Source organism: Staurois parvus, unplaced genomic scaffold, assembly GCF_062004578.1.
Source record: "Staurois parvus isolate SC_StPar_1 unplaced genomic scaffold, SC_StPar_1.0 ptg000704l, whole genome shotgun sequence".
Taxonomy (NCBI): Eukaryota; Metazoa; Chordata; class Amphibia; order Anura; family Ranidae; genus Staurois; species Staurois parvus.
The window spans coordinates 256330-283823 of record NW_028318500.1 but is presented as its reverse complement, the minus strand read 5'-3'; the positions used below and the strand labels follow the sequence as shown (position 1 = coordinate 283823).

Genomic DNA, 27494 nt, shown 5'->3' with positions numbered 1-27494 from the left:
CCCCAGCCAAAAGGCTGGCATCCATACTCTTACCCTCATTGATTTCCTTGCTGTACTTGTCTAAGTACCAAACAGGCATTCCCCTTCAACAACATCCTCTCAAGAAACTTCTTACATGGCAATTGCACTGACCAGAATTTAAACCAGAGCATCCTGTACATGTCAACAGATAGGATGCTTTATCCTGGATAGTTGGTAATGTGTACCTGCCAAGCTATCAAAGCTGTAGTACAGGGCAACGGTAAAAGGATCCATTAAAAAGGATCCAGGGTCATGCATGTAGTCTAGAAGGGCAAGGTCTGGCAACCAGAAATGGATGCTCCAGCAGGTTGCATATTAGGACCAGCAAGGGAAAACAAGGCCTAAAGACCTTAACAGTTCCTGTTGAGCATGCTGTTTTTTTTTTTGTTTTTTTTTTTTTTGTTTTTTTTAAAGGTAAGAGAGGGCGGAGTCCACAACTAGGACAGATCAATTTTTCAGGAACCCCATCTGAATAGGCATTTGAAAGCTATGAAAATCTTTTGAGGGTGAGGCCAGTCTTCATATTTACACTGATTGTAAAAGTGAACAGCAACTGTCTTAGGAGATCTGGGCAGTTTCAGGGAGCCCGTGCCAGGAACCTTAGCATGGTCTGACCCAGGCTGCACTAAGGCAAGGCAGGACACACCTCAAGAATGAGGAAAGTCAATGGCTATGGAGCCTCTACAGCTTGAGAGAAGAATCTTACAGAACAAACATCCAGCAATTTTCCCCTTACAGATAGCATTTTCTGCCTCTCAAATATGTTCACACTAAACACCTTTGATCGTTTTAGCTAATTGCTCAAGGAACCCCTAGCAGCCTCTGGAGATACCCAAGAACCCTGGTTGAGAAAGCTTGGGTTAGACTGATGTTTAGGTATGAGTTAAGGGGCGATTTGTTTACTTAATGTCTTGCGTGGGATACATTTTAGTATGCCAAAAATTACCAGATTATGTTGTCAACAATGTATGTTAACATATTATTTTACCTCTCATTTCAATTCTGGATTTATACCACCCCCCTCCACTTTCCCGCCAAAACCGTAGGGTTTTGTAAATGGTTTATTTTTAAACCATAAAACTCCTATAGTTTAGTTTTATTTTCCTATATATTTAAACATTTATATTTAGATTTTTATATACACTATATTGCCAAAAGTATTGAGATGCCTGCCATTACACGCACATTAACTTTAATAGCATCCCAACTCTTAGTCCGTAGGCTTCAATATTGAGTTGGCCTACCCTTTGCAGCTATAACAGCTTAAACTCTTCTGTTTAGGAGTGTGTCTATGGTAATGTTTGACCATTCTTCCAGAAGTGCATTTGCGAGGTCAGGCACTGATGTTGGACGAGAAGGCCTGGCTCACAGTCTCCACTCTAATTCATCCCAAAGGTGTTCTATGAGGTTGAAGTCAGGACTCTGTGCAGGCCAGTCAAGTTCCTCCACCCCAAACTCACTCATCCATGTCTTTATGGACCTTGCTTTGTGCACTGGTGCCTAGTCATGTTGGAGCAGGAAGGGTCTATCCCCAAACTGTTCCCACATAGCTGGGAGCATGAAATTGTCCAAAATGTCTTGGTATGCCGACGCCTTAAGAATTCCCTTCACTGAAACTAAGGGGCCAAGCCCAACCCCTGAAAACAACCCCACACCATAATCCCCCCTCCAAACGTTACACTCTACAGGCACAATGCAGTCAGGCAAGTGCCATTCTCTTGGTAACTGCCAAACCCAGACATGTCGATCGTATTGCCAGAGAGGAAGCGTGATTCGTCAATCCAGAGAACATGTCTCCACTGCTCTAGAATCCAATGGCAGCGTTCTTTACATTACTTTGCATTGCACTTGGTGATGTATGGCTTGGATGCAGCTACTCCGCAATGGAAACGCATTCCATGAAGCTCACTACGCACTGCTGTGCTAATCTGAAGGCCACAAAAAGTTTGGAGGTCTTTAGCTACTGACTCTGTAGACAGTTGGCAACTTCTGCGCACTTCAGCATGCGCTGACTCCACCCTGTCATTTTACGTGGCCTACCACTTTGTGGCTCAGTTGCTGTTCCCATTTGCTTCCACTTTGTTATAATACCACTAACAGCCGACCATGAAATATTAGCAAGGAAATTTCATGGATGGAATTGCACAGGTGGCAACCTATCACGGTACCACGCTTGAATCCACTGAGCTCCTGAGAGCGACCCATTCTTTCACAAATGTTTGTAGAAGCAGTCCGCATGCCTAGGTGCTTGATTTTATACACCTGTGGCCATGGAGGTGATGGGAACCCCTGAATCCAATGATTTCCTTTGGTAATATAGTGTACTTATCTCCTAGATCTCATCAGCAAAAGGCAGGATCAAGGAAATTATTTGAAAGCATAAAAGGCACAAAGGCTTCAGTCGACTCATCAGATGGTCATCACCATCTCAGGTCTTTAAACAGAACTCAACATCATTTTGACCTCCCTAACAATTACAAAATCAAATGTGCATTTCGTAAACAAAAAATTTCAAAATGAAATTCTACTAGTTTACGGCCAGCTCAAGACTTTTACAGAGCTTTTGTCCTTTGGTGTTAGGTTTAATACTGCTTTAAAGCAACCCGTTCCATCTGTTAAGAAAAAAAAATTTTTTTATTAAATTTCAGCTCGCCATTTCTCGGATGTGGTGGCTGCTTAACTGTCATTTTTTAATATATATTTTCAATTGGTGATGCAGCTAGTAAGTGTTATTTTTCAACTTACTTTAAACAGTCCAACACTGGCCATAGATTACTTTTTTTTGATCAGCCAAAAGGCTGAACCAAACAAAAAAACACACAAACGATTTCTACATCCACACAAGCGAGAAATCTTTGTATTCTGACAGCACGCTAAATTGAGAAAATTTTTCCAACACGCTTGTTCAACAAAAGTTGATCTAATGATCGAATTCTGTCAAACAAGCATGGCCACACATAGGCTGAATTTTGATCCATTTATGGCCGGCTTAAGCTGTCCAGTCAAAGTAGCATTTAGAGGGTTGAGACAAAACTATAACACTGACAGGGAGCTTACAATGGTCATCTTTTATTCATTTATGTAAAACCTTGATCCCAAAAGGAAAAAAAAAAACCCACACACTTTTGTTTTACAGTAACGGTTTATAAGGGTTAGCTAGAATTCAGCAATTTAGTCATTCCTTTAAAATCTGGTAGTCTAACATGACCCTTTCTCCAGACTGACAAAGCTGCTAGTTAAAAGGTGTCTACTTTAAGACTTCATCCAGAATGTAGACACCCCAGGACGGGAAGTATGTTACTGGCTGGATCATCAGGTGAAATAAGGAGGGGGGGGGAGGAGAGAACTAATAAAGATACCATCAATAAGGATTGGTAAACTGCAGTACAATACATTTTTGTTTTGGGGTTTAAGGCTTTGTCTCTAATTTGTAAGATGATTCTGCAGTAGAATAATCTTGAAATAACATGGAGGCTGCCTTTGCTCACCTCACATTCTGAAAATGCTAGCTACCTGGTTGTCAAGCTGATAACTTCTTGTGGGAGTTGTTTGTCGTCCACAGTACATGCAAGCACAGCAACCTATAGTAACAACAATGCTTCTCCACAGATACAGTACAGTGAGTGAGTGGTTCTCTTCAAACAAGAAATGTGTTATTGGCAGGATCATTAGATGAAAATAAAGAAAAAAAAAAAAAACCACAAACAAAATGCAGCCACCACATCTTTAGGACTTGCAAGCTACTTTTTTTTGTTCTTAATGCCTAACACAAATGAGATAGGAAATACAAGAGCTGTGCTGAAAGTAATAATAAACTTACATAGGTTGCTCATATTTCACATGCTATAGTAACTCATCTCCTTCTTTACTGCCGTTAATAATGGATTCCAAGCAGAAGCAATGTTCAATGAGAAACAAGATGAGCTACTATAGAGAAAGAGTTACTCTACCAACATGTGAAATTTGAGTGACATGTTTTATATATACTTTATATGCATTACTTTTGGTACAGCCATCATAGCACCCCCACCCCCCCATAATTTGGTTTATTTTCATTTAGTCTGCCTTTCTATGACATATTCTGCTATACTATACACTACTAAAAATAGCTACTGTGGGATACAATTGTTGGAACCAATTTAGTGCAATTATGTGATGCAACTTGAATGTGGTTTGGATTTCTACAGGGCCACAAATCACACTGGAATCGCACCAAAAGTAGTACAGGAATTGTTTCCAAAATTGCACTGTGCTGAGTTGCATTGACATGAACAGGCACCATCGAAAACAATGAGATTTCCATTGTCAAAACTAGTGTGAATGGAGCCTTAATCTGACATACATATCCACTATACCGGGTGTCGGCAACCCGCGGCTCCAGAGCCGCATGCGGCTCTTTTTCATCTTTGCTGCGGCTCCGGAGCACACCGCCCACCAGGTGGTCGGCAAGCCGCAGATCGCGAGCCACATGCGGCTCTTCTGTGTGCCGGGCGCCCGCTCCCCTCCCTCCTCAAAAATCCGGCCCGCGGAGCGTGGAACATTGGCTGTCAGGATGTAGGTGGGGCAGCCAGGATGTAGGCGGGGCAGAGTGACGAACTCCTCTCTCAGTCCGCCCTGAAGACCAGAACGGCGCGGGAACACAGCGAGAGGAACGCGCGGAGCAAAGGTAAGTGAATTGAGACAATATGGGGGATGAATTACTATGTGGGGGATGAATTACTGTGTGGGGGATGAATTACTGTGTGGGGGATGAATTACTATGGGGGAAGAATTACTATATGGGGGAAGAATTACTATATGGGGGAAGAATTACTATATGGGGGATGAATTACTATATGGGGGATGAATTACTATATGGGGGATGAATTACTATGTGGGGGATGAATTACTATGTGGGGGATGAATTACTATGTGGGGGATGAATTACTATATGGGGGATGAATTACTATATGGGGGATGAATTACTATATGGGGGATGAATTACTATGGGGGATGAATTACTATATGGGGGATGTATTTTCAGTTTTAAAAATGTGGCTGTCAAAATAAATTTCAATCGTGGTTTTGGCAAGATTTGGCTCAGTTGAAAAAAAAGGTTGCCCACCACTGACCTAAGGCTATGATTGTGATTATGAAGATACACTGTGGCCCTGATTAACCCTTTGCTTACTGGGCCCTTAAACCCCCTTCATGACCAGAGTGCTTTTTGCAATATATGCAGTGTCGGATTTGTTATAAATGTTGCAATGGTTTTGCGGCTCCCAGTCTTTTTTTTCCCTTCGGAAACGGGTCCAAGTGGCTCTTTATGTCTTAAAGGTTGCAGACCCCTGCACTATACCAATAAGGCAGCACTGTGTTGTACTGCTTACTCTGTGCTATAAGCAGAGATGAATGTAATACAAGGTCATTTTTAAACAGTGGATTTTTTTTTGGTGAAACGGACACAATAGTAATGTTGCACATTTGTTCATATCATCCAATATCTGCTTGTGCATGACTATCTTGCCTGTTTGGGACTTAAAAACTTTATTTAATAACTCATAATTCAGTTCCTAAAATATGCACAGTGTATAGCCAGCTTTAGATTCTCCTAGATTGTAAGCTCGAAAGAGCAGGGCCCTTGACCCCCTCATGTTTTGTTTCTGTATGGTCTCATGTTCTGTCCCCCACTATAATGTACAGCGCTGAGCAAACCTTTTAGCACTATATAAATACTGTATAATAATATAATAGAGGTGTTGCAGGTGAGTGCAATTATTTTGCTGAATGAATGCACTTGGAGAAAATAAAATCCTATTGTCCAAAATACAAATGTGGAAAATGTAACAATAAAAGATTCAAGTATACCAGTTTTCAATCAAGCTTTTAATGAAAAGATCATAAAATAACAGTTCTTTTTCATCACTGTACATTAAGACTGAAAGTTTTTCGAATGTTCAGATCACCAGAATCTTCTGTATCCACTTTATTTTATCTATATGACACTAGAGTATGAGCTCCTCCATAGAGTGCTCTGACCTGAATAGAAAATCCATGAGGAGAACATTGTAGCCCCAGGAAGCAAAGAGGTAGGACTGAGAGCAGAGAAAGGCAAAGTCATCATGTTCCAGTTCTTTGCAACATCAGATGGACAGGACCAGGAATAAGCAAGCCATTTCATTGACATTGTGTGTATAGATAATCGGCCACACATTTCCCTACATAAGTAGTCAGAACACCAAAAGAAGAGTCTGCATGATTTAAGAGGTTAAAAAAGCAACATATGCCCAGCCCTGAGACAAGTCTATGATCTGGGTGTTATTTAGGAGCAATTAGAGGGCTTTAATTACCCTCACCAATATCTGAAGCTAGTGATTCATGATCTATAAACAAGGTAAGCTGTTACACAATAAAAAGGGTGCCTCCCTGGCAAGATTCCTAGAAGTCAGACAGGTGGAACCTCTCTCTCCAGTAATCACGTATACATGACACACTAAACTAGTGCCCAGACAGTGTCAAATGCCTGTCATGCTGCATACAACCTATTCAGGGTTGTTAATACAACTTGTAAAATGGGCAAAGAGGTCCTTTTCCTAGTCACAATTTTTACAGCTCACCTGGTTTACGACTTGGCATAAGAGAAACATCTGTTACATTAAAATAATAATGCATACTTGCTCACAAATCTGAATCTCCTTTGATTGTTTTTGTGTTAGAAGAGGTTGGGCTTTGGCAGATTTGGTAAAAGGTAAAGGCAGAGCCATTTTCTTCTGAAATATCATGCTATACCAAACACATGCAGATTAATCTTGCGTTCAGATTACAAAGTGTAGCATGACTGGGCACAACTAATTGAAATTAAACAGAAAACATGCAGATTCGTACCATCAAAGCAACAACTTAGATGATGTGACCTGGACACGGCTCCAGTTTTTCTTTATTATAATCTTTAGGAAAATAAGGCTCCAGTCTACTAACCAAAATGTTAATGTTTATAAGAATAAAATGGTTTGCCTACATTTCCAATAGGAATTACTATTTAGTTAATTTGTATATTTGGCAAATGAAAAAACATTTATTCCTTTATTTCGTTTTTAAACAGAACAGCCACAAGCAACATACTAACCATATCGGTCATCATTGCACAGCTCCCTGCTGTGGCAGGATAGACAAAATGTCACTGAAATAAACTGCTGTATTTCTAGTCCCATCCAGTAGATGATCACATCTGTAGTGTGGAATTGTTTAATGTGGTCCTCATTCTCCCGTTAAACTTTAAAGGGTCAGTTCACATATTGCTGTGATAACATGCGTGCCACCGCAGCCCAGTGGTGCAATGCAGAGCCATTCATTTGAATGTTACCCCAACTCACCTGGCCATGATGTGTGCTGAAGACCAACACATGGCAACACACTATTGTGCTTTGCCAGCATGCTGCCAAGAATGGTGTACGCACCATCTTTTGGCAGGGCGGCACACCACATTGCACGTCAGTGTGTTGTTGCATTGTACTGCACCACGTGACCTTCAGGTGTGTTATGCGGTGCCAACTGGGACCACATCAAACCAATGCATTACAGCACTTTGCAGTAACGCACGTGTTGCCACAATAATATGTTGTAAATGAGCCCCTAAACAGGACAGAAGGGATAAGGACACGTCCCTTCTTCGTCTCATCTCACCTCCTGTACCTGAAGGACTGAAGGAATTACCAAACATTCCATCAAAACAGGAGAAAAAAAAACAAAAAAAAAACAAAAAAAAAAACACAATAGAAGGAAAGCATTTTGCAGAAAAAAAAAATATACATTTATATTTATACCAAATGAAGCCGGTGACATTGTAACAAGTAAAACAAAAAAATAAAATTACAGAAGTATCCAGTATGAAACAGAAGAACTACAGAAAGTCCCGCTTGGTGATTTATGGCTATATGTTGAGTCTCTGAGGATATTTAGGTTTGTTTGCTTTTTCTGAAATCCTTTAGTCTTCAAAGCATTAACCTGTCACAGGCACCTTGCAGTGTTTGAGGGCCTATGACAGAAAGGATTTTAGCCCCATGTGGCAGCTTCAACTTTGCCCTTCCAGAAGGGCCCCTGACCAACGTATTGAAGGAAACATTATTAAGAAAGTCAGGGTGGATAACCAACCTGTTTATGTGCTGCTGCCATCCACAGGGGGTGTGAAATAAATACATTCAGAACTGCACATACATAGTGAAACAATACAAACACTGCAAAAAGTCTGCACCATCTTTGATTAGTTATTGAAGACCAGACAAAATTAATGGTGTATTATCTATGGGTCTTACAAAAGCCCCAATTTATAGAATGTGTGTAGATATATACTACGTAATCACTGGCAGCTAAATTTCTTTTTTAAAAAAATCCAAATTTGATTTAATCTTAATCAAGTTAACATACAAGAGATAAACATATTTGCTTAATGTGATCCTATACTCAATGTGTTAACTTTTTTAACACAAAAAAAACAATGGCTGAAATACTTTTCATGTAGGAAATACTACCAGCAAGTCTAACTCTGGTTATGCAACCAGAGGAATAGGCATTTGGTCACATGATCCCTGCTAAAAGGGGAGGATTAGCAACCTGAATCCTAACCCTTCTGCAGCTCATGTGACCAAACGCCTAAGATTTAGGTCAAGTGACCAGTACTGGAGGTAGCCTGTTGCAAATCTTTTCCAAAAAGGTAAGTATTTTAGCCCTTCTATTTATTCTTACTATAATCCCAAGAAAAAAAAAAAAAAAAAAAAAAAAAATTAACATAGGTTTCACATAAGTCAATATGAGAAAAGGTCCACTTTAAGACTGAAAATGGTTTAAGTGTGGGATATTTGTTCATAAACAGTAATGTAAAGCTGTTATAAGAGAAACAGAGGCTACCATTCCTGGCCTCTTTGTTTAAAGAGAAAAAAAAAAAAAAGACCGCCAGGAATAAGAGCCCCCTGACCCCCTGTTTTCAATACTCCCTGACCTGGAACAAATATGCAGAAAAAGACCCTTCCTCACTTTCTTGATCTGTTCCATGTCGGTGATTCAAAAGTACTTAAGTTTGTGGATCAACATAGCTATTGTTTTAATAAGGTGATTGGCAACGGCTGCCCCCATATTTCTTTGACAAAATTTACTTGAAGACAGCAACACCTCACTATACCTTTCGGAAATGTAAAACCTAAAATCAAGGCTGTAATAATTGTGAATACCAAATAACTGTCAGAGGAATTCATTATCACTTGCCAAGGGTTTTCTGAGTCATTGTGCCTCTAAGGCAGTGAAACCTTTCTATTTGTACATTGGTCATTTCAACAAATTAATATGTTTAAGCTGATCAGGGTTTCCAGCACCCTAAAAGGAAATATACGTTTAACCACCACGATATCAAGAGCTATTTCTTCATGCGTTTCAAAACGTTAAATCCTAAGATTTTTTTAAATTCTCCACATTAAACCTAAATGCATTGCCAATAAAGCAGGATCTCCAAGCATGAAAGCAATGGGGTCAGTGAAAACCCAAAGAAAATGTGGAATTAATTTTGACTGGTCTGTTGCTGAGGTCTGAAACTGTAAAGTTATGTAAACAATGAGATAAATATAAATAGTCCTTTTTTTATTTTTTTCATTTTTTTTCATTTTTTTCTGAGCCCAGTTGGTTTCTTCAAAATGTGCTTTGGTTTAAAAAATAGTTTATGGATTTGGGTACAAGCTATTTTTTTCCTTTTCGGTTTTTTTTTTTCAGTTTTATAATACATCCTTGTTTATGGTTTACAAGTCTTAAAAATTGTTTTCCTGTTATTCCGAAAAAAAAAAAAAAAAAAAAATTCAGGAACTTAATGTATTTTTCCCCACTGCCTACCATTTTACAATGCAAAGTGTGTTTCATACACAGAATATAGCCCCTATCCCTCCCATCCCTCCACCCAGGTCCCACGATTCTTAAAATTTGCTTTAATATGAAACTAGTGTTTAGCTTTTCTCATAAAATACAGAAAATGTTAGATACAATACTATGTCATAGAAATGTGGCTGAAAGTTTGGTGCCTGGAGGTAGCCAGTCCCTGAAGATTTGAGAAGTATTGTCATTATTAATGTTGTCACAGTTTGGAAATGTATTTCCATTAATTCATTCTCTAGAACACAAACCTACACAGCTAACAAAAAAAAAAATGTACAATGCTCAACTATACACAGACTTTGTGTCGATATTAAGTGCTGAGAAAAAAAAATATACATAAAAAATTTGCTTGTCAAAAGCAACATTTTCTGGGAGTCAAGATTTAATTTTCTATGTGTATGGGATGGGTGAAGGTGCAGTTTAAGTTACTGTTTAGGGTTTAAAGGATCGTGTTACTTTTTTTTTTTTTTTCCAAAATGGTATAAGCAATAGTAAGGGTGCCAGTTTTTGGTTTAATAAAAAGTCTAAAGGCTCCCCCATGCATTGCATTCAGAAAGATTTTTTGTGTTAACTATTTTAATCTAGAAAGCTTAAAGACTGCATTGTACCACTGTTTAGAAGCAACTGGTTTTCTGCAGAGTTCGTAAAAAACATTAAGTGAAAAATCTCAAACTTTGGAGAACATATCGATTAAGAATTGTCAAAAGTAGTTTTGTTTTCTGGAAGGCATGGAGAATCCAGACTTAAGCTGGCCACACACTGCTCGAATTTTGGGCAATTTCTGCTGGCTCATCTGAATTTCAAGCAGTGTATGGCCCTGCTGGCACCGCTCCATTTGGCAAAAGTTGATTGTTCAATTGACTTATCAAAGGAGCCTGTTGGAAAATTGTCCAATCAGATGCAGGTACTGTTCGGACCAAGACATTCCCATGGGGAAGGGGAGGGCGGGCGGGGGGCTGAGTAAGGGAGATTCGGGTATCCTTGCTCTTAGCACGGATGAAAATCTCTTCGATTTCTTCCTTTCTGCCAGTGTATGGCCAGCTTTACACCAAAAAAAAAAAAAAAAAACCCTGCATGGGATGGTGCTTACAATCAATATAATAGAAAGGTTGTTTGTATTACAGATCTCCCTATATTGATGACAGTATTGGGTTGATTTATTAAAACTGGAGAGTGCAAAATCTGGTGCAGCTGTGAATGGTAGCCAATCGGCTTCACCTTGTTCAATTAAGCTTTGGGGAAAAAAAAACAAAAAAAACTGGAAGCGGATTGATGTATATGCAGAGCAGCACCAGATTTTGCACTCTCCAGTTTTAGTAAATCAATCGCTAGTTGTTTACAAATATACTAAAAAAAGAGAAAAAAAGTTCAGTCCCATAACCATGTATGAGAATTGTAACAGGCTGGCAGACTTTATTGTGCTCTTTCCTTTCCTTTATGTTAATTGATATTAAATAAGCCACAGAGTTCTTTGCAGCAAGTTATAATGTAGCTCTTATTTCTTTTGGTGAAAATTATGAAACCTTGGCTTTATCTAAAAGTTCAGCTGCTACCTATAGTCCTGGACTACCATTGTTACAACAATGGTAGTCTTCATATAGGTTTAAGGAGCCCAACTAAAGCAATTTAAATAATACAGAGCCCTGCAACCTGCAGAACTGTGGGCAGAGTGGAAATTCTACATAGAAAAGAGCTCCTCTACCTCCCAAGCACTGCAGATAACGTCACAGAGTTGTACCTTAAGGGAAAAACAATCCAACTTACATATATTGCTCAATATCAGGAAATGCCATTTTTTTCCTTATTTAACTGCTCCTACACATCCAGCAGCCTCCAAACCTGCTCTGTATGCAAATATCAAGGTTAATTCAGTGCGTTGGGCTCTCTCCCCATCATTTCACAATGCAATGTGCACATCATAGCCAATTATAGAGAGGTGAACTTAATGTAGGATCAGGATGTAGGGATGGGGCATGCTTTCAAAAAGGAAAAGAGATGCTATAGTTAGTATTAGGCCATTAAGGTCACCTGGACCACTTTTCTTTAAAGCAGAACCAAATGGACAACATAAAAAGACTGCAAACAGGCAGGCTCTTTAGGACAGAAAAGACAAGCAATGTCTTTTCTGACAGAAAGTAAACTTACCTGCTAGTTTGCAATTGTTCCCAGAATGTAAAATGGAGCAGAGCTGCATGCTTACATTTTCTGCACAGTGCCAGTGTGTCAGGATGAAGGACTCCTGTGCATGCGTAGGAATGAGGTCATCCCGTCCTGCCCAATCAAGATGGCCTAACATGGAAAAAACTGGGGAGAAGATACTGGCACCAGCAAGGGACATCATAGGCACCAGAGCATTGGAGCATAGGTAAGTATTTTGTGATTTTAGTTTCACGTGAATGGTGATTTTTCTGTAAATTCATCCATGCCCCTACTATATACTACTTTCTTTCCCACTCAAGTATGCTGCCTCAAAACCTGCTGTGGCATCTGCAAAGATCCCCTGCAAATACCAAAAGCATGTCCTATGGCCATACTGGCATTCTGCACAACTTTTTGGAAATGCAGGGGGAAGTGCATGCACCCTATACCTGGAGATTTTTATTGAGGTTGCAGAATGGGTCAGGGTTGTAGACAAGAGTGTAACAAGGAACCAGACAATGCCTTCTATATAGGGGGTTATTGATAATCTACATATTTCCTTCAAAACTTTAGCTGTTGCCCATTGAATTAAATAAAGAGTACAGCCTCAGCACACTTGCCATCTTAGATCAACTGATTGTATATCAATATAGGTTGCTAAGAGCTACATCCATATGTTAATAAATATGCCTTTGTTAGAAAATTTGTAAAATGAAATATCGGCAGGTCCCAGAAATTTCATCTTTGGCCCTGAAGCATCTGCATTTCCCACATACTGAATTACGCAAATGTAAACTACTAAATTGGATTGTAACCAGATTATGAGTCAACCAAGAGCAGCTATCAACAGTGTGGAATGCAAATCATCTACTTCCAACTAAAAGACAATGTGCGAATAAGATACTGGATCAATCACAAGCATAGCAAATTCCATGATAAATCAAGCAACAAAGATCTGATGTTCAATGTCACTGCTTAGATCAAGGAATCGCAGTACTCAATGGAGCAGGCCAATAATATAAACATCGATCGTTTAAAGAAGAACTCCAGATTTGCTTTATAAAGGGAAAAAAAAACAAGAAAAAAAAACACGAATGCAACAAAACATGGCCATACTATAGTCAAAATGTTTGCAATTTGCTGAGATCTGCTCAATCCCATCATATGCAAATGAGTTCATTTCTGGGCAAGCTGAATAGCTGCCATACAAGTCCCTGCTACTATCTATCTGCAGAGGTAAAACTTAAATTCCAGCATCCATGCATCTTTAGGAAGTGTGGAACGTCCCATCTTTAAGCAAGAAAGGGATGCCAGCTTTTATCTACTTTTTTAGGATATAGTTCTGCCTATAGAGTTGTGCAGACGAGGATAGGAAGCCAGAGACCTGGTGTAAGTCATGTTTTTCTCAGCATTTTAAGGACTTTCTTGGTCATTTGTTAAGGCTACAGTTTAAATCTAATAATTGCTTCCTGGAGTTCTGCTTTAAATACCACAATAAAACTTGTCAACATGATCATAAGTGGGGGTAAGCCAACTAGATTTTCAAGTCTCAGTTTGTTACTTTGTCTATTCTAACATTCATTTTAGGTCATAGGACTGAACTTTTGTCAACATAAAAAAGATAAATAAATAAATTGCAGCTTAACCTGACTTTTCTTTAGTTTAATAGTTTTGGTCTTAAAAAAAAAATGTAAACTTGATGTTTCCAATGTGGCCATAGTTTGTAAGGGTACACCAGTATTTGGTAAGTTCTGGATTCTGATGCATTTCTAACAGCGGCTGGCCATAATTTGCACAGATATTGGGAGACACTAGGTAACACTTTGGGAGTCACAGCTGTGGAAATATCACAAACCTCTGGAGCAAGAGGTGGCTTCTATCTAGGGAAAAGGGTTTGGTAATTATTTTGGTTTATTTCAGATTGGATCTCTTTGGGTTCTGTTCATTTTTGGATCTATTTAATAGCCGTAACATGTAGAGTATGGCAAATTCCTGACAGTCTTATGTTTTGAATGCTTTCCATTTAATTTAAATGTTCTAACTTTATACATTTACTTACATGAAAGAAAAAAAAAACTATGCAAAAAGCTTCTTAGTAAAAGCATCTCACTTGTCAAGAGTTCAAGAGGTAGCAAAAGTGACCAGTCCATCGCATCCTTCCACCTTACATGTTTACATACACAGCCACAATAGGCTGACACGCACACTGACACACACGCACATATACACACAGGAGTACCTAATAGGTGACAAGTCACCATAAACAGCAACATGGTGAGAACCTCCTTTCCTAACAGATAGGCTATAACTGGAAGCCAGTCTGGCAGTAAAGAGAAAAGTTTCCTATATTTTGGAGGTGTGTGGGGTGGAGTAAACAACCTCCTACGATTTAACACTTTTTGGGTCATGTTAACATAACAGGGCACTGAGCACTGTAACAAAGTACTGGGTGCCCTCCGCAGGACAGAAGGAGTTATGATGTGTCTGTTCCTGAGCTCATCTTTACATGAGAAGCTCAATAACATGTAAAAAGTGAGTAGTGAAAAGAAAGAATCCTAACCCGCCACCCCAAAATAACCCTAAACTTCCAGTTCAAAAATTCACAGATTCAAAATGTAAATCAGACAGTCTCCCACAGCCCAGCACTGAGACAAGTACCTATTACAGACAGGAAAACAACAGAGGGAGGCAAAACAAAGAACCTCCCTCCCACTGGCTCACATGGGTGCAACTGTTGGGCAATGTTAGTTTCCAGTCTGTGGAAAAAAGGGCCTTCAGAAAGAAGAAAGGTACCAAGAGGGAACATGCAGAGAATTCACAGCCACGGGATACCAAGAGCCCCAAAAAAGTGCCAGCCCTCCTTCAGCCATCTATACATTGGTGTAAGAAAGGGGCAACTTGGCAGGAACCTATCCAGATGCCCACAGTGGTAACCAGGAGAGGGAGTTGTGAGGTTTCCTTGGTTTTCATTCATGGATATAACTAGGAGGCCAGCACCTCTTAAGGCTGGACAGACGTTGGCAGGGCCAGGATGAAGAAAGGTGTGATCATCACAGGGTGTGTATTAACATGCCTTCAGTAAAACTTCACCAAATGCCCCCTACACCAAAACACTTAACTCCAATGTTTCCCTTGCTGCTAGAATAGTAGGATGGCAATGCTCACAATAGACCTCGGTAAATCTGCAAGCATCACAATGGCCATTCCTTGGCAAGAGTGTCTGAAGTCTTTGTGTAGGTGCTGACGATGTAGAGGCAAAGGGTGCTGGGGATGTAATCTCTTTGTGGTGTAAACTGAAGATGATGTACAACTGGCTTCCACTGTGCCACATGTTGAAAATGTTATTATTCATCACACGTTAAAGCTCAGGTGAGGCATTGCACCCCCTTTCTTCCATCTCTGACACAACTGGAAAACAGGTACCCATAAAGCAGCAAGTCATCAGGAAGGTAAATTGGTTTGTGTGTGTTTGTGTGCACAAGAGAAGCACATTCTTAGGATGTCATAAGAGTCTTTGGTTTAACATGGGGAGGTGTGCATACGCAAGTGACTGATCAGATTGCGCTGCTGGGTGAATTTTCCCCCGCAGAGCTGACATTCATAGGGCTTTTCCCCTGAGTGGACACGCATGTGCTCGGTCAGTCGATATTGCCTTGTAAAGCGCATCCCACACTCATCACAAGCAAAAGGTTTGAGGCCCAAGTGACTCCTCATATGGCGGGTCATGGTTCCTCTCTGTGTGAACATTTTGCCACAGATGTTACAGGGGAAAGGACGGGTCAGCCAGTGCGTTTTCTCATGCTGTCGAAGAGTAGCTGGATCTTTGTAACTTCTCTCACACACTGAGCACTTGAATGGCCGTGATTCATTTGGAAAGGTAGTGTTGGGAGTGGACAGATCCTCTGCCTCCTCTTTGCAGTAGGAATCTTCCTCTTTGATATATAGCTCCTCTTCAGTGTGCGTTTCCACATGGGCATTCAGTTGCTCTGAATTAGGAAACCCCTTTCCACAGGGGATACAGACATACAGGTTGTCTCCAAATGGCACAGTCTCAAATCCATCTTGTCGGTAAACATAGTTGGCACTAGGATGTTCAGTCTCGTTCTCGCTATGCCCACTCTCCTCACTGTTGTCTTTGCCATTTTCTACTTCCTCTTTACACTGGAAACTCTTTTCTGAAGCATAGCCTCCTCCAGAATTTCTCTCTTTTGACATAGGCCCAACAATAACTCCATTGGGCAATGATTCTCCTCGTTCCTCTGGAGACAATTCTCCTTCTTTCCTGTCCCACTCCTTTTTACGGGGACAGTGGCGAAGGATTTTCTTTGGCCCGGATTCAGAGTGGTTTTCCTCCACTTCCATTGGTTCACTGTCTCTTTTTTGGAGGGCGGATTCTTCGTATGAGGCACTGTTGGCTACAGATGCTGAGGCAGATTGGGGAGAACCTGCACAACTATCTGCTTGTACATTCTCTTCTTGTGCAGGTAGGGACGGGCTTTTCTTGGAAAGGTCAAGGCCTAGGTCATGGTCACTCCCATTAGTGCTGTTATGAAGGCTGTTGTTGCTCCCTGTACCTCGATTTAAAGGGTGGCTATTTTCCTGGTTAGAATTGTTGATAAACACCTCTTCATCTTGCCCTGCAGTATTGGACAACTCATTTGAGTTGGAGCCCTTGTTATCATCAGATGAGCCGGAGAATCGCAAGTGAGCAAGTTGAGGAGCGGAAAGCCTGTGACTCCTTCCAACTCTGCCTATGCTGGGCACTCCAAGCTTTCCAACAAATGGCTTCCCAGCACGCTTGAGCTTCTTCCTGCAAAGAGTTGCCAAGTCATGGAGTTGGAGGTAGCTTGCTGCAGTGAGAAGAGCATTGAAGTTCTGCTCTCCTTGCTGGTCAGATGTTAAGAGTTTACCAGTGTAGATAAAGTCCAAAATCTGACGGAAAACTGCTGGATTGACCATGTCGGTATCTAGATTGATCAGGTTGTCATGGAGAACAAGAGACTTAAAGTACATGCTGCTGGCGGCAAGGATGTTCTTGTGAGCTCGGAACAGGGCATTTTCCACCACAATGATGACATCACACAGGAAACCTTTGGCTCGTTGCTGATTCAGCTGAAGCAGCAGTTGTTTGGCATGGTTTGGCAGATCCATTTCCCCTTTTCATTCAGTATGCTCTGCCTAAAAAATATAAAAAGAAAAAAAAAAAAAAAAGGATTAAATGTTTAATTTTAAATGGTCTAAATATTAAAAGATTACTGAATGAGTCCATAACAGAATATTCACATCTAAATAGGCCACAATACCCCCACCTAAAAATAAACAAACATTCTCTGAAACACACACACGTACGTCTATAAATTCTAAAAATAAACAGGTAGCTATCAATATTGAGGACAGGCACAGTGGCAAAATGGCACGCCCCAAGAATCCTAAAGTAAGGTGAGCATAAAAATGGTTCTGGGCTGCATTGACTTTTAGCAGTCCTCCCATTTTTTTTTAAACAGTGACAAACAGTGACAAAATATCTGAGATTTAAACTTCTACATTGCTCTGCCATCAGAAACAGAAAGAGGTCTTTCCTTAGAGAGGAAGTTCAGTCAAACACTAACTATACTTAAATCTACTCCCACCCCCATTCTAAACCTATTCTGTCTACCCTGTAGAGGAAAGATCTGTATACTTACCTATTTTAAGGTTGATTCGGTCTCATGATCGGGTCCCAGCGCTGGCTTCAGTATAGAAGAGGGGACAGCCGACAGATGCCCCATAGCAAGCTAACGGGTGACATCGCCAGTCTCTGCAGCCATTGTCGGTGATCTTTCCTCTTTACTGAAGCTGGCGCTGGGACCCCTTCATGTGACAGGACTGGAGCACCCTCAGAATAGATAAGTATACAGATCTTTCTTTCGCAGGGTAAATAGAATAGGCTTAGAATGGGGGTGGGGGTAGATTTAAGTATAGTTCAGGTTTGATTCAACTTCCAAGTTAACAGTTCAAGAGAACGTCCCATTTCCTTACCACAGTTATAACTTCAGCCCAAACAGCCTTTTAAAAATCCTTTTAGCTTTGGATAAAGCTGAGGAGGGTTGGGACCTTTGAGAAGAACTTTTTTTCTTTTTATGTACAGCTGTTACTAGAACAGGGGAAAAGGGGACATATTTCAATCAAAAGTTGGGATTTTCCTTCAATTTTTATGAGATTTCCACGCAATTCCTGCCTTTTCTCTGTGACAGGAAGAAAAGAAATCTTCCAGATGTGGACAAAGACCACTAAAACCGAACTTTTGAAAATACCCAATTAACCCTAACCTTAAACCAAATATTATATAATGCTGCCCAACAGTGCATATCACAAAATACAGTCTAAAATAAATCTATGGAATCTTCATTTCACAATCCACTTAATGTGCTCCCCATATGCCACATTTAACATGATTGTGCTCCTCAAAATTATACAAGCACTCCCCCTTACCTCCCCATTACAAAAAGGCAACTGGGCTTCATGTGTATCCACTCTGGTAATTCCTTTTATTGCAGGATCAATTTGTCTGTTTACTTCCCCCTTTCCACAACAGAAAGATGGTAGTGTTCCAACAATCTACAACTTCTTTTATCTCGAGTATTCTAATTCTATGAGCACTTATGAAATGTGTGTAACAGTTTTTATGGTTGTATTTACATTTTAAATAAGTGGATCACACTATATGGTTTTAATTTGCATTTTTCACTAGGTAATGTTATAAAAACACCATATCCAGATCAACAGGAGACAAAGCTAGCTGTGGATAACCAACGTTACTAAAAACTAGTTTCGATTAGAAGCCAGGTAGCTAATGCGCCTTACAAATTACAGTTGGAGCCTCATTTTTGAAGTTCTCTCTAGTGTTTCTCAATCCTGCACTTGCTTCTTGCTCCTAGATCGGACGGGCTGACTCCTAAATTCCATAATAGTTTGTTCATCCCTGATTAAAGGTAATGCAATAACTTAAAATATGTTCATTTGAACTTTCCTTTTAAAGTCCAGCCAAATTTTTTTCTAATTTAGTTTTGGGTATGGTGAGGTTGGAACGCCTGTTCATTTTATTTATTTGGCTGTCTTAGGCCTCTTAGAGAAGTTTCCATCTCACTTCCTGCTCTAATGACAACAATTTCATCTAGAGATGCACAATAATTGCAACTGATCAGAAGCTACAGTGAAGAATAGAAATTTGAAGCACGATCCTAGTTGTGATGTGTATATGTGGTAGCCTCAGAAAGTGCTGCTTCACAAGCCACACCCTCTGATGCATTTCACCCCATCCATAAGAGCTTTGTTATAGAGGTCTTAGTCAACCTCTAAGACCAAGTCCCCAATGGGCGGGGCAAAATGCATCAGTAGGAGTGGCTTGTGAATTAGCACCGTCTGAGGCTACCACATACACACATCACAACTAGGATTGGGTCAGGTGAGCAGCTTTTTTTTTTTGCTTCAAATTTCCATCCCTCACTGGATGAGTCCCCTTTCATGCTGGCACCCAGAATATCCTGAATACCAGCAGGGCTTTACACCTCGACTTGAAGCAGCACCATTCACTTCAAACGGATCACAAGCCACAGGTCTGTGACCTTGCTTGCTGGACTGAAATTAGTGATGGGATACTGTCACAAACAAAAGTTACACTTTCATTTGTCGAAGAAAAGCCCTAAAAGTCCATTATACCTTTGTACTGCACCCCCCCCCCCACCTTGCCAACACATGTGCATTTTAGTGCACCACAACATAGCCTTAAAGTGGATCTAAAGGCTCAAGGTTTTTTTTATCTTCATGCATGTGTGCAGCAGCCCCCGCCAGCCCCCCTAAAATTCTCACTTCCAGCAATGTGCAAAAAAGCCTTGGCTCTCCAGGGACTCTCCCTCCTCATTGACTGAGACAGCAGCAGCAACCATTGGCTTCTGTTGCTGTCAATCAGAGCCAGTAAGCCAATGAGGAGAGAGAGGGGATGGGGCAGAGCCGAGCCACAGCTCTGTATGTGAATGGACAGGTACAGCAGCGGCTTGGGAGCGAGCCTGCTTGGGTGCCCCCATAGCAAGCTGCTTTCTCTGGGGGCACTAGGAAGGAGGTAAAAGCCAGGAGCGCCAGCGGGGCACCCAAGAAAAGAAGGATCAGGGCTGCTCTGTGCAAAACCACTGCATAGAGCTTTTTAATTGCCTTTAATACCACTTTAAAAATGTGACAAGTATAGGAAAAGTATCTTGCAAACAAGGTGGCAAATTTATTAGCATGGGATACACTGCAGAGCTATATATATATACACAAATGTCTTAGGAGTAGATTATCTAGAGCCAATTTGGAACGACAAAAACACCAATCTTCCTATCATATTGTAACTGCTCTTCCATCATGCTTCTTGCTTGCAATGTGTCTTGGCCTTTTTAAATACTCCCAGCTTGACTCACTGCCTTATGCTACAATGTGTTCTACATTATTACCAGCAATACCAGAAATGGAGGGGGGGACTCCACCGTTCTCCGTGCTACAAAAACCAAAAGACAAGGCACACAAGTCAGGAATGCATGAATGCTGCTCAAGCTACAGCAGAGTCAAGCAAAGTTCAGCTGACAAAGTTCTCAGTCAATTTAAACCATATGCAAGGCTTGCCTGCGGGGCCCAGCAAGATGGAGGAGTGGAGAGAGAAGTAGGAAGGATAGAGAGAAAGTGTATATAATAAAAATGTAGAGGAGGGAGAAAAATGGGGAAGCAAACAAGGACACAGAAACTGACTACAGTTGAAAAAAGTCACCTGCTTTAAGGTGATTTTAAACAGCCGGCCAATGGCAATTTATATTGTCTAAACAATGTAAAGATTACTAAAAAGGGCACCAAAAAAACTGGAAGAGAAAAAAAACCCAATACAGCTAAAAGAGTATCAAAGTGCATCTAAATCCTACGACAAAAATGTAATATTGCAGCTTACAATTCCTTAGATATGGTGGCTGCTTTAGTTTTATTTTGTAAGGCTATGTTTACTGTATATTCTGCAAGTACAGAAAAGTTGCCTACTGATCCTGGTAGAAAGCCAGTGTCCTTGTAACTTCCTGTGGAGTGAACTAAATCCTCAAACAATTATTGGCTCTCAGTTATCTTCTGTGAACTCCAAAAGACATGCTTTAGGTTAATTGGCTCCTGGCCCGAGTATGTATGAATGTGAGTTAGGGACCTTAGATTAGTCCCTAATTATATATATATATATATATATATATATATATATATATATATATATATATATATATATATATATATATATATATATATATATATATATATATATATATATATATATATACACACACATATACACACACACACACACACACACATATACATACACACACACTGCATAAACTGATGGTGCTGAAACAAACTGCAAAGCAATGTTTCTATGTAATGGAGATGAGCAGCCCACAGTGACAATGCTGCTCTACAATAGTTGCTGTTCACATCTGTATACTGTGGTTTTATATAGCACAGAAGCATTTCAAATTGCAGTATATGTCCCTGGCGTGCCATTTAAAATAAATGCCAGGACAATCCAATTATATACTACCTGTGCATTAATGTGTTTTGGGGTAATGGTGTGAATGTGGCCTAAACGAAAACTGGTGATCCGGTCATTAAAGTGTTACTAAACCCACAACAGTAAAATCAGTCTGTATATGTATTACAGCATGCTTGCTATACTCACTGTGGAACCTAAGGGGTTAATCCTCTGCACTGTGTAAAAAGGCTATTGATCCTGACTTCTCTGCCCCCCCGCCTCTTGTTCAAATGTCCATGCTGACAAGACAAACTAAACCCGTAGCCCTTCTGCACATGCTCAGTTTGGTGTGTATTGCTATAGTTTTTTTTTCCTTGGCAGAGTGCATGTGATCAGCACAGGGTCAATCAGCCCTGTCCAGACAGAGGTCAGAGGTTTTGCATCCTTCTAAGAGCAGAAAAAAAACTCCTCCTACAAGCTTTAACCAGTGCTCTGCTGAAGTCACAAGACTGCTCTAACTGCAGATGAGAAAAGGTATTTAGCAGTTTATATTTAATAAAATGATTGCATTTCCATGTTGTGTGTACTGTGGGAGACCAGATATAGTGAATGCAGGGTCCTGGGTTTAGTAACACTTTAAGGTCCTGGTTCAGACACTTCCTGTTTTGGGGTGACATGTTTCCCTATTGTGCTCACATGATCACACTAGCACCAGGTGGAGAATACAAGCAGCTGTGCCAACATACATTGCCCACCGTTTTCACTATCAGGTTGATGGTCCAGAGCAACATCCAGCGCAATGCGTGATGCAAAAGAGAATGCCAGTATGATGCAAGCAAACTAAATGCCACACAGTTAGGAGTTCCAGCTATTTTAAAATGGTACTGCTTGTGTACCTAGGCTACTGTGAGCTGCACAGTGTATAGCCACTGGGTACAAAAGGGTCAGTCTTATCTCTGGCAGCCACTACTGTACACAGGGGGCTCCACAGAAAAGTGAAAAAGCATAAAAGCTGGGAAACAAAAAAGGCAAGTATAACTGAGGAAGAAAAAACAAACAATGCAAAAACATTTCAGAAAGAATTTGTACTCAAATAAAGGATTGCAGACAAGTGCTGCAGTTGATGAATAGTGACATATTCTTTACACACTGCAAACACAGGGAAGACCCAAGAAATGACAAGAGCACAACGGTGGCCAAGTACACTGTCGACCACCTCACTGGCTAAATCAGCAAACAGCAGTCAGATCCTTGTTAGCAGTCTATGACAAGAAGCTCCTACTTATGCACTATATCAACAGAATATCAAGCTGCATTTTGTACCTCTTCACTAATGAAGCCCAATAGGCAGTCCTCTGCCATATGCTCCATTGTTACAATATTCCCATTCAGGAACTGACTCCCATTTTACTTGTATGAGGAACAAGCATGCCCTCCCTTCTCCCCAGATTTATCCACTCTCCTGTTTTAGGAGGGGTTATATATCTGAAAGGCAAGAGCTCATTTGTAAATGAAGGAATAAAAAAAAAAAAAGTTCTGACACCTGATGAGGCACAGAAAAAACCCTCCACTACTCATTTTCTTTTTCTCCGCCCTCAGAGAGGCAGCTGGCACAGGCGGGCACTGAGTAGCAAGGAGACTGGACAAAAGAGACCACACAGACTCTGGAAAAATGTGTGTGCGCAAAAGTGCAGGCTGCCAGGCTCAGCAGGAGGCTGAGGAACGATCCCATAGCAGGACAGGAAGGGGGTTGGGGGGGGGGGGGGTGCTTCGAGGTACCACAAGTGCCTTTCTCCCAAAAGCTCAAAAACAACTACACCGTCATAAGAAATATTTCTAAATACCCACCATTATCTACAGTGCTGTTACATTAAGTGGAAAAAAAACCCCAAAAACACACACTGTCACTTATCAGTGAATTTACCAAAACAAACAAACAAAAAAAAACACACAAGCACACCAATAAAAAATGGGAAGAATCCAACTGCCATGAAAAAGCTCGTGATTCTTGCATCACAGCTCATCAATAAACATCAGCAGAATACTTAACTGCACAAGCGTACAATATAATGAAGCTGTACCCTCATATTTTACAACATACACGTTTATACATATTACAAAGTAATCATTTATACAACTCCATGAATTGCAGCACTCTTATGCACATAGGAACCCAAAGAAGACGAAGCAATTCAGGGTGCTGCCACTTGTTCTCAAGCATCTCAGCTCAGTTTCTGCTCCTTGCCAACATCGGTCATATTTTTATTGCTGTGTCCCTGTTGGTAGGATCTCACCTACTCCCTGGGGGTCAATGGGCCAGGGAAGAACTCTCCTACAAGGACACAGACTGCAATAAAACAAAGATTCTCACCCTATCCCATGCCATTTAAAAAAATATATTGGTTGGAAGTCGATGTTAATATTTTTCACCATTGTGGATGAAATTGTGCATGTTATACAGTATTCAGGAAACCTGCAATGCCATGCGATTATATGAAACAAAGCACAGAAATGGCAACTGTGGTAAATATTTATACTGCAATCACTGTAGGAGTTGGTGCTATTACAGTGACAGCAGCAGTCTTCCAGGTCCTGTGTCAAGCAGCTTCCCTTCTGTACACTGACTATGGCACTGCCACCATTCAGAGAACATCTTGTATTCTTTTTCTTAATACAAGGCTTTCTCCGATTGGACAAGGTGGATAGGAGGAGCAGCAACATCATGATCTCCACCTCATCCAATCAGAGAATGCCTTGTATTCACTGAACAAATTATAAGGCCTTCTGTGAATGATGGCAGACCCGCTGTGGTCAGTGTTCAGAAGGGAAACCGTTCAGCACAGTTACCAGAAGATAGAGGCACTCTAGTAGTACTATGGTAATTTTCAATGACACCAGAAGAACCTCAGATATAAGAAATTAAATACTTACATTGTGCTAAACTGTACGTATGCAGTAGAGATTATACCTGGAGTTCAGCTTTTACAAGTATTTCACAAAAACACCCTTCAAATATTACTTCACATGTAACAAAAGTGTCAGAATCTCTGGATACTGTTTTTCAGGGGTCTTTTCAGGATACTTAAAGACTCAGCTTGCTCCATTCACATTCTTCTTTAACTTCAAACCCTTTTTTTAATGGGCGCACTTTGTAAAGCCCTTAAAGTATGCACAGATCAGCCATAACATTATAACCGATGACAGGTAAAGTGAACAACACTGATTACCTTGTTACAGTGGCACCTGAAAGTGGGTGGGATATATCTGGAAGTAAGTGAACATGTTGTCCCTGAAGCTGATGTGCTGAAAGCAGAAAAAATGGGTAAGTAAGGATATGAGCAACTGACAAGGGCCAAATTATAATGGCTAGATGACTGGGTCAGAGCATTTCTAAAGCTGCAGCTCTTGTGGGATGTTCCTGGTCTTCAGTGATCATGGCCTACCAAAAGTGTTCCAAGAAAGGAAAACCAGCAAACTTGTGTGACAGGGTCACAGACTAACAAGACTCATTGATGCACTTAGAGAAGGCTGGCCCATGTAGTCTGATCAAAATAGATGAGCTACTGAAGCCCAAATTGCTGAAAAAGTGAACGCTGGTTCTGATAGAAAGGTGTCAGAAAGCACAGCACATTGTAGGTTGTTGCGTTTGGGGTTGCATAGAGGCAGGCTGATCAAGGCATCCATGCTGACTCATGTCCACAGCCAAACGTGCCTACAATAGGCACGTGAGCATCAGAACTGGACCATGGAGCAATGGAAGGTGGCCTGGTCTGATGAATCACATTTGATTTTACATCATGTGGATGGCCGGGTGAGTACGCAAGAGACTGCATCAATATGCACTATGAGAAGAAAGCAAGCCAGCGGAGTCTTAAAGGATCTGCTACTGACAGCTTGGTGCCAGATGCCACAGCATACCTTCAGAGGCCTAGTGGAGTCCATGCCTCAATGGGACAGGGCTGTTTTAGTGGCAAAAGGGGGACCTACTCAGTGTTGAGCCAAAACATTTTCTGTTAGTTGGGATAGTAGGTAATCTCACTAGATTGGGGAAAAAGTGAGTAAAAGATCAGGAGATGGGGCTGGGGAAGCCATTTACTTTGAAAATATTCACAAAATACACCTAGACACCGCATGTACATTTTAGTACCATTCTGAATATGTCTTTCACATCTGTAATGTTGTGAGCCTAAAATAAAAAGATTATAGTTTCATATTTGTCTGGCATGAACCAGTTTTATATGGCTACTCTGAACCGAATTTGTAAATTCTATTGATTGCCTTTTTGTAGATCACTTACTTCATGTATTTCATATACATACAAGAACTAAAAATTAAAAGTGTAAATAAAAAAAACACATTAGGAATGTTTAATCTAACTGGAGCATACAAATGATAGAAAAAAGCAGAGCGATCAATCCTGCTTCCTTATTCTTTAATAAGTGGCATGTGAGCCAAAGTGTTCTCAAGACTTGAGTTGGCAAGAGAGTTCAGGTGTGTGTTTATGCGTGTCAGGAGAGGAGGGAGTACTGCAGGGAAATCTGACATCAGTTTTATGAGAACAAACATTTGTTGCTAGAAGGAGGCTGGGAATTTCATTCTTGAAATGCAGGAGAACACCTGCCTAGAGGAGGAGGAGCCTAGACTACTGCACAGGAGTGTGCGTGCCAAGCCAACAAGAAGAAAAAAAAATATAGGGAAAGCAGCAGCATTACTGATCAGAAGTGGAGAAAAAAAAACCCAAAGAACTCTGCATGTAGCTTTGTTAATACTTGAATTCTACTGTACATCAGCAGGCTGCTGTCAGTCAAATCCTTTAATGAGGTAGCAGGGGTCGGGGCCAAGCTGCACTGTGTGTCTACTGATGCAGATAGCATGGCTCAGGATCGAGCTCGCACTATGGGATGCACCTTTCTATGGTGGCACACCAAAAAAAAAAAAAAGGAGGAACCAGGAGTGCCAGCAGGGGACCCCAGAAGAAGAGGAACAGGACCGCTCTGTGCAGTTATATTGCGCAGAGTAGGCAAGTATAAAATCGTTATTTACATATTTATATGTACACATACACACTTTACAACCATTTGAAAGTAATTGTAAGTGCAAAATTTGTTTATTTATTAAAACAAAACATGGTACATTTACCTGTCCTGTGCAATGAATTTGCACAGAGCAGCCCTGATCCTCCTCTTCTCACGTCACCCACTAGAGCTCCTAGCTCTCCCCCCGTGTGCACACAGCAAGCTGCGGCAAGTGGCGTGGCACTGCCCCCCCCAGCTCCCTCCTCACTGGCTGTGAATGGCAGCAGCAGGAGCCAATGGCTCCCGCTGCTGTCTCTGAGCCAATGAGGAGGGAGAGAGCTGAGAGAACCTCTGCTCTTGTGCACATTGCTGGGATCTAGGTAAGTATAAGCAATGGCTGGGGGGGTGGAGGGGATAAGCTGCATGTAGACTTTGTTTTTTTAATACCTTAAAGCAGAGCATGCATTAGGGTAAAAACAAAAACCTTCTGCCTTCAGAACCAATTTAAATGTTCTTCAAATACCACTCACAAGAAATACAAGCTTTGCTTTACCGTCTCAAAAGGCAACTTTACACAAAACAGATCTCTCCAGATTGCTTGGTTTCTTCTGGCCATTGCAAAGTATATATACACACACCATTTTTTTTTTTAAAGTAGCTTGCAGGAGTATGGTGACCAGGTACATTATGAGGGGCAGAAACAAAACCTAAACTATATGAACACATCATACAGAACAGCACAGTATCTTTACAAAACATTGCCTGTATTCCAGAAAATGTACTTTTATTTTGCAGATTTTAAACAATTTTGATAAACTGAAACCAGTTGTAGCAGCTATGGGTATGTTCCCTGCGCATAGTTTATTATTTTTATGGCTTTAGATGTAACCTCTCACTCACTAAATAATATCAAC

At 40.7% G+C, this 27494-nt stretch overlaps 1 protein-coding gene and 1 long non-coding RNA gene across 2 annotated transcripts in view; both read right to left on the bottom strand.

Moving 5' to 3' along the window:
* Positions 1 to 27494, bottom strand: part of LOC149445881 (uncharacterized) — a 214907-nt gene that overhangs the window by 157550 nt on the left and 29863 nt on the right. The window lies entirely within an intron of this gene.
* On the bottom strand, positions 5868 to 17243 carry HIC2 (HIC ZBTB transcriptional repressor 2). Its single transcript, XM_089653171.1, has one exon. It carries the CDS (start codon positions 17200 to 17202, stop codon positions 15571 to 15573), a length of 1632 nt encoding a protein of 543 aa, XP_089509297.1. The 5' UTR covers positions 17203 to 17243; the 3' UTR covers positions 5868 to 15570.

Excerpts from the sequence above, each read along its gene's own strand:
- HIC2 (XM_089653171.1), bottom strand. The coding sequence starts at position 17,202 with ATGGATCTGCCAAACCATGCCAAACAACTGCTGCTTCAGCTGAATCAG.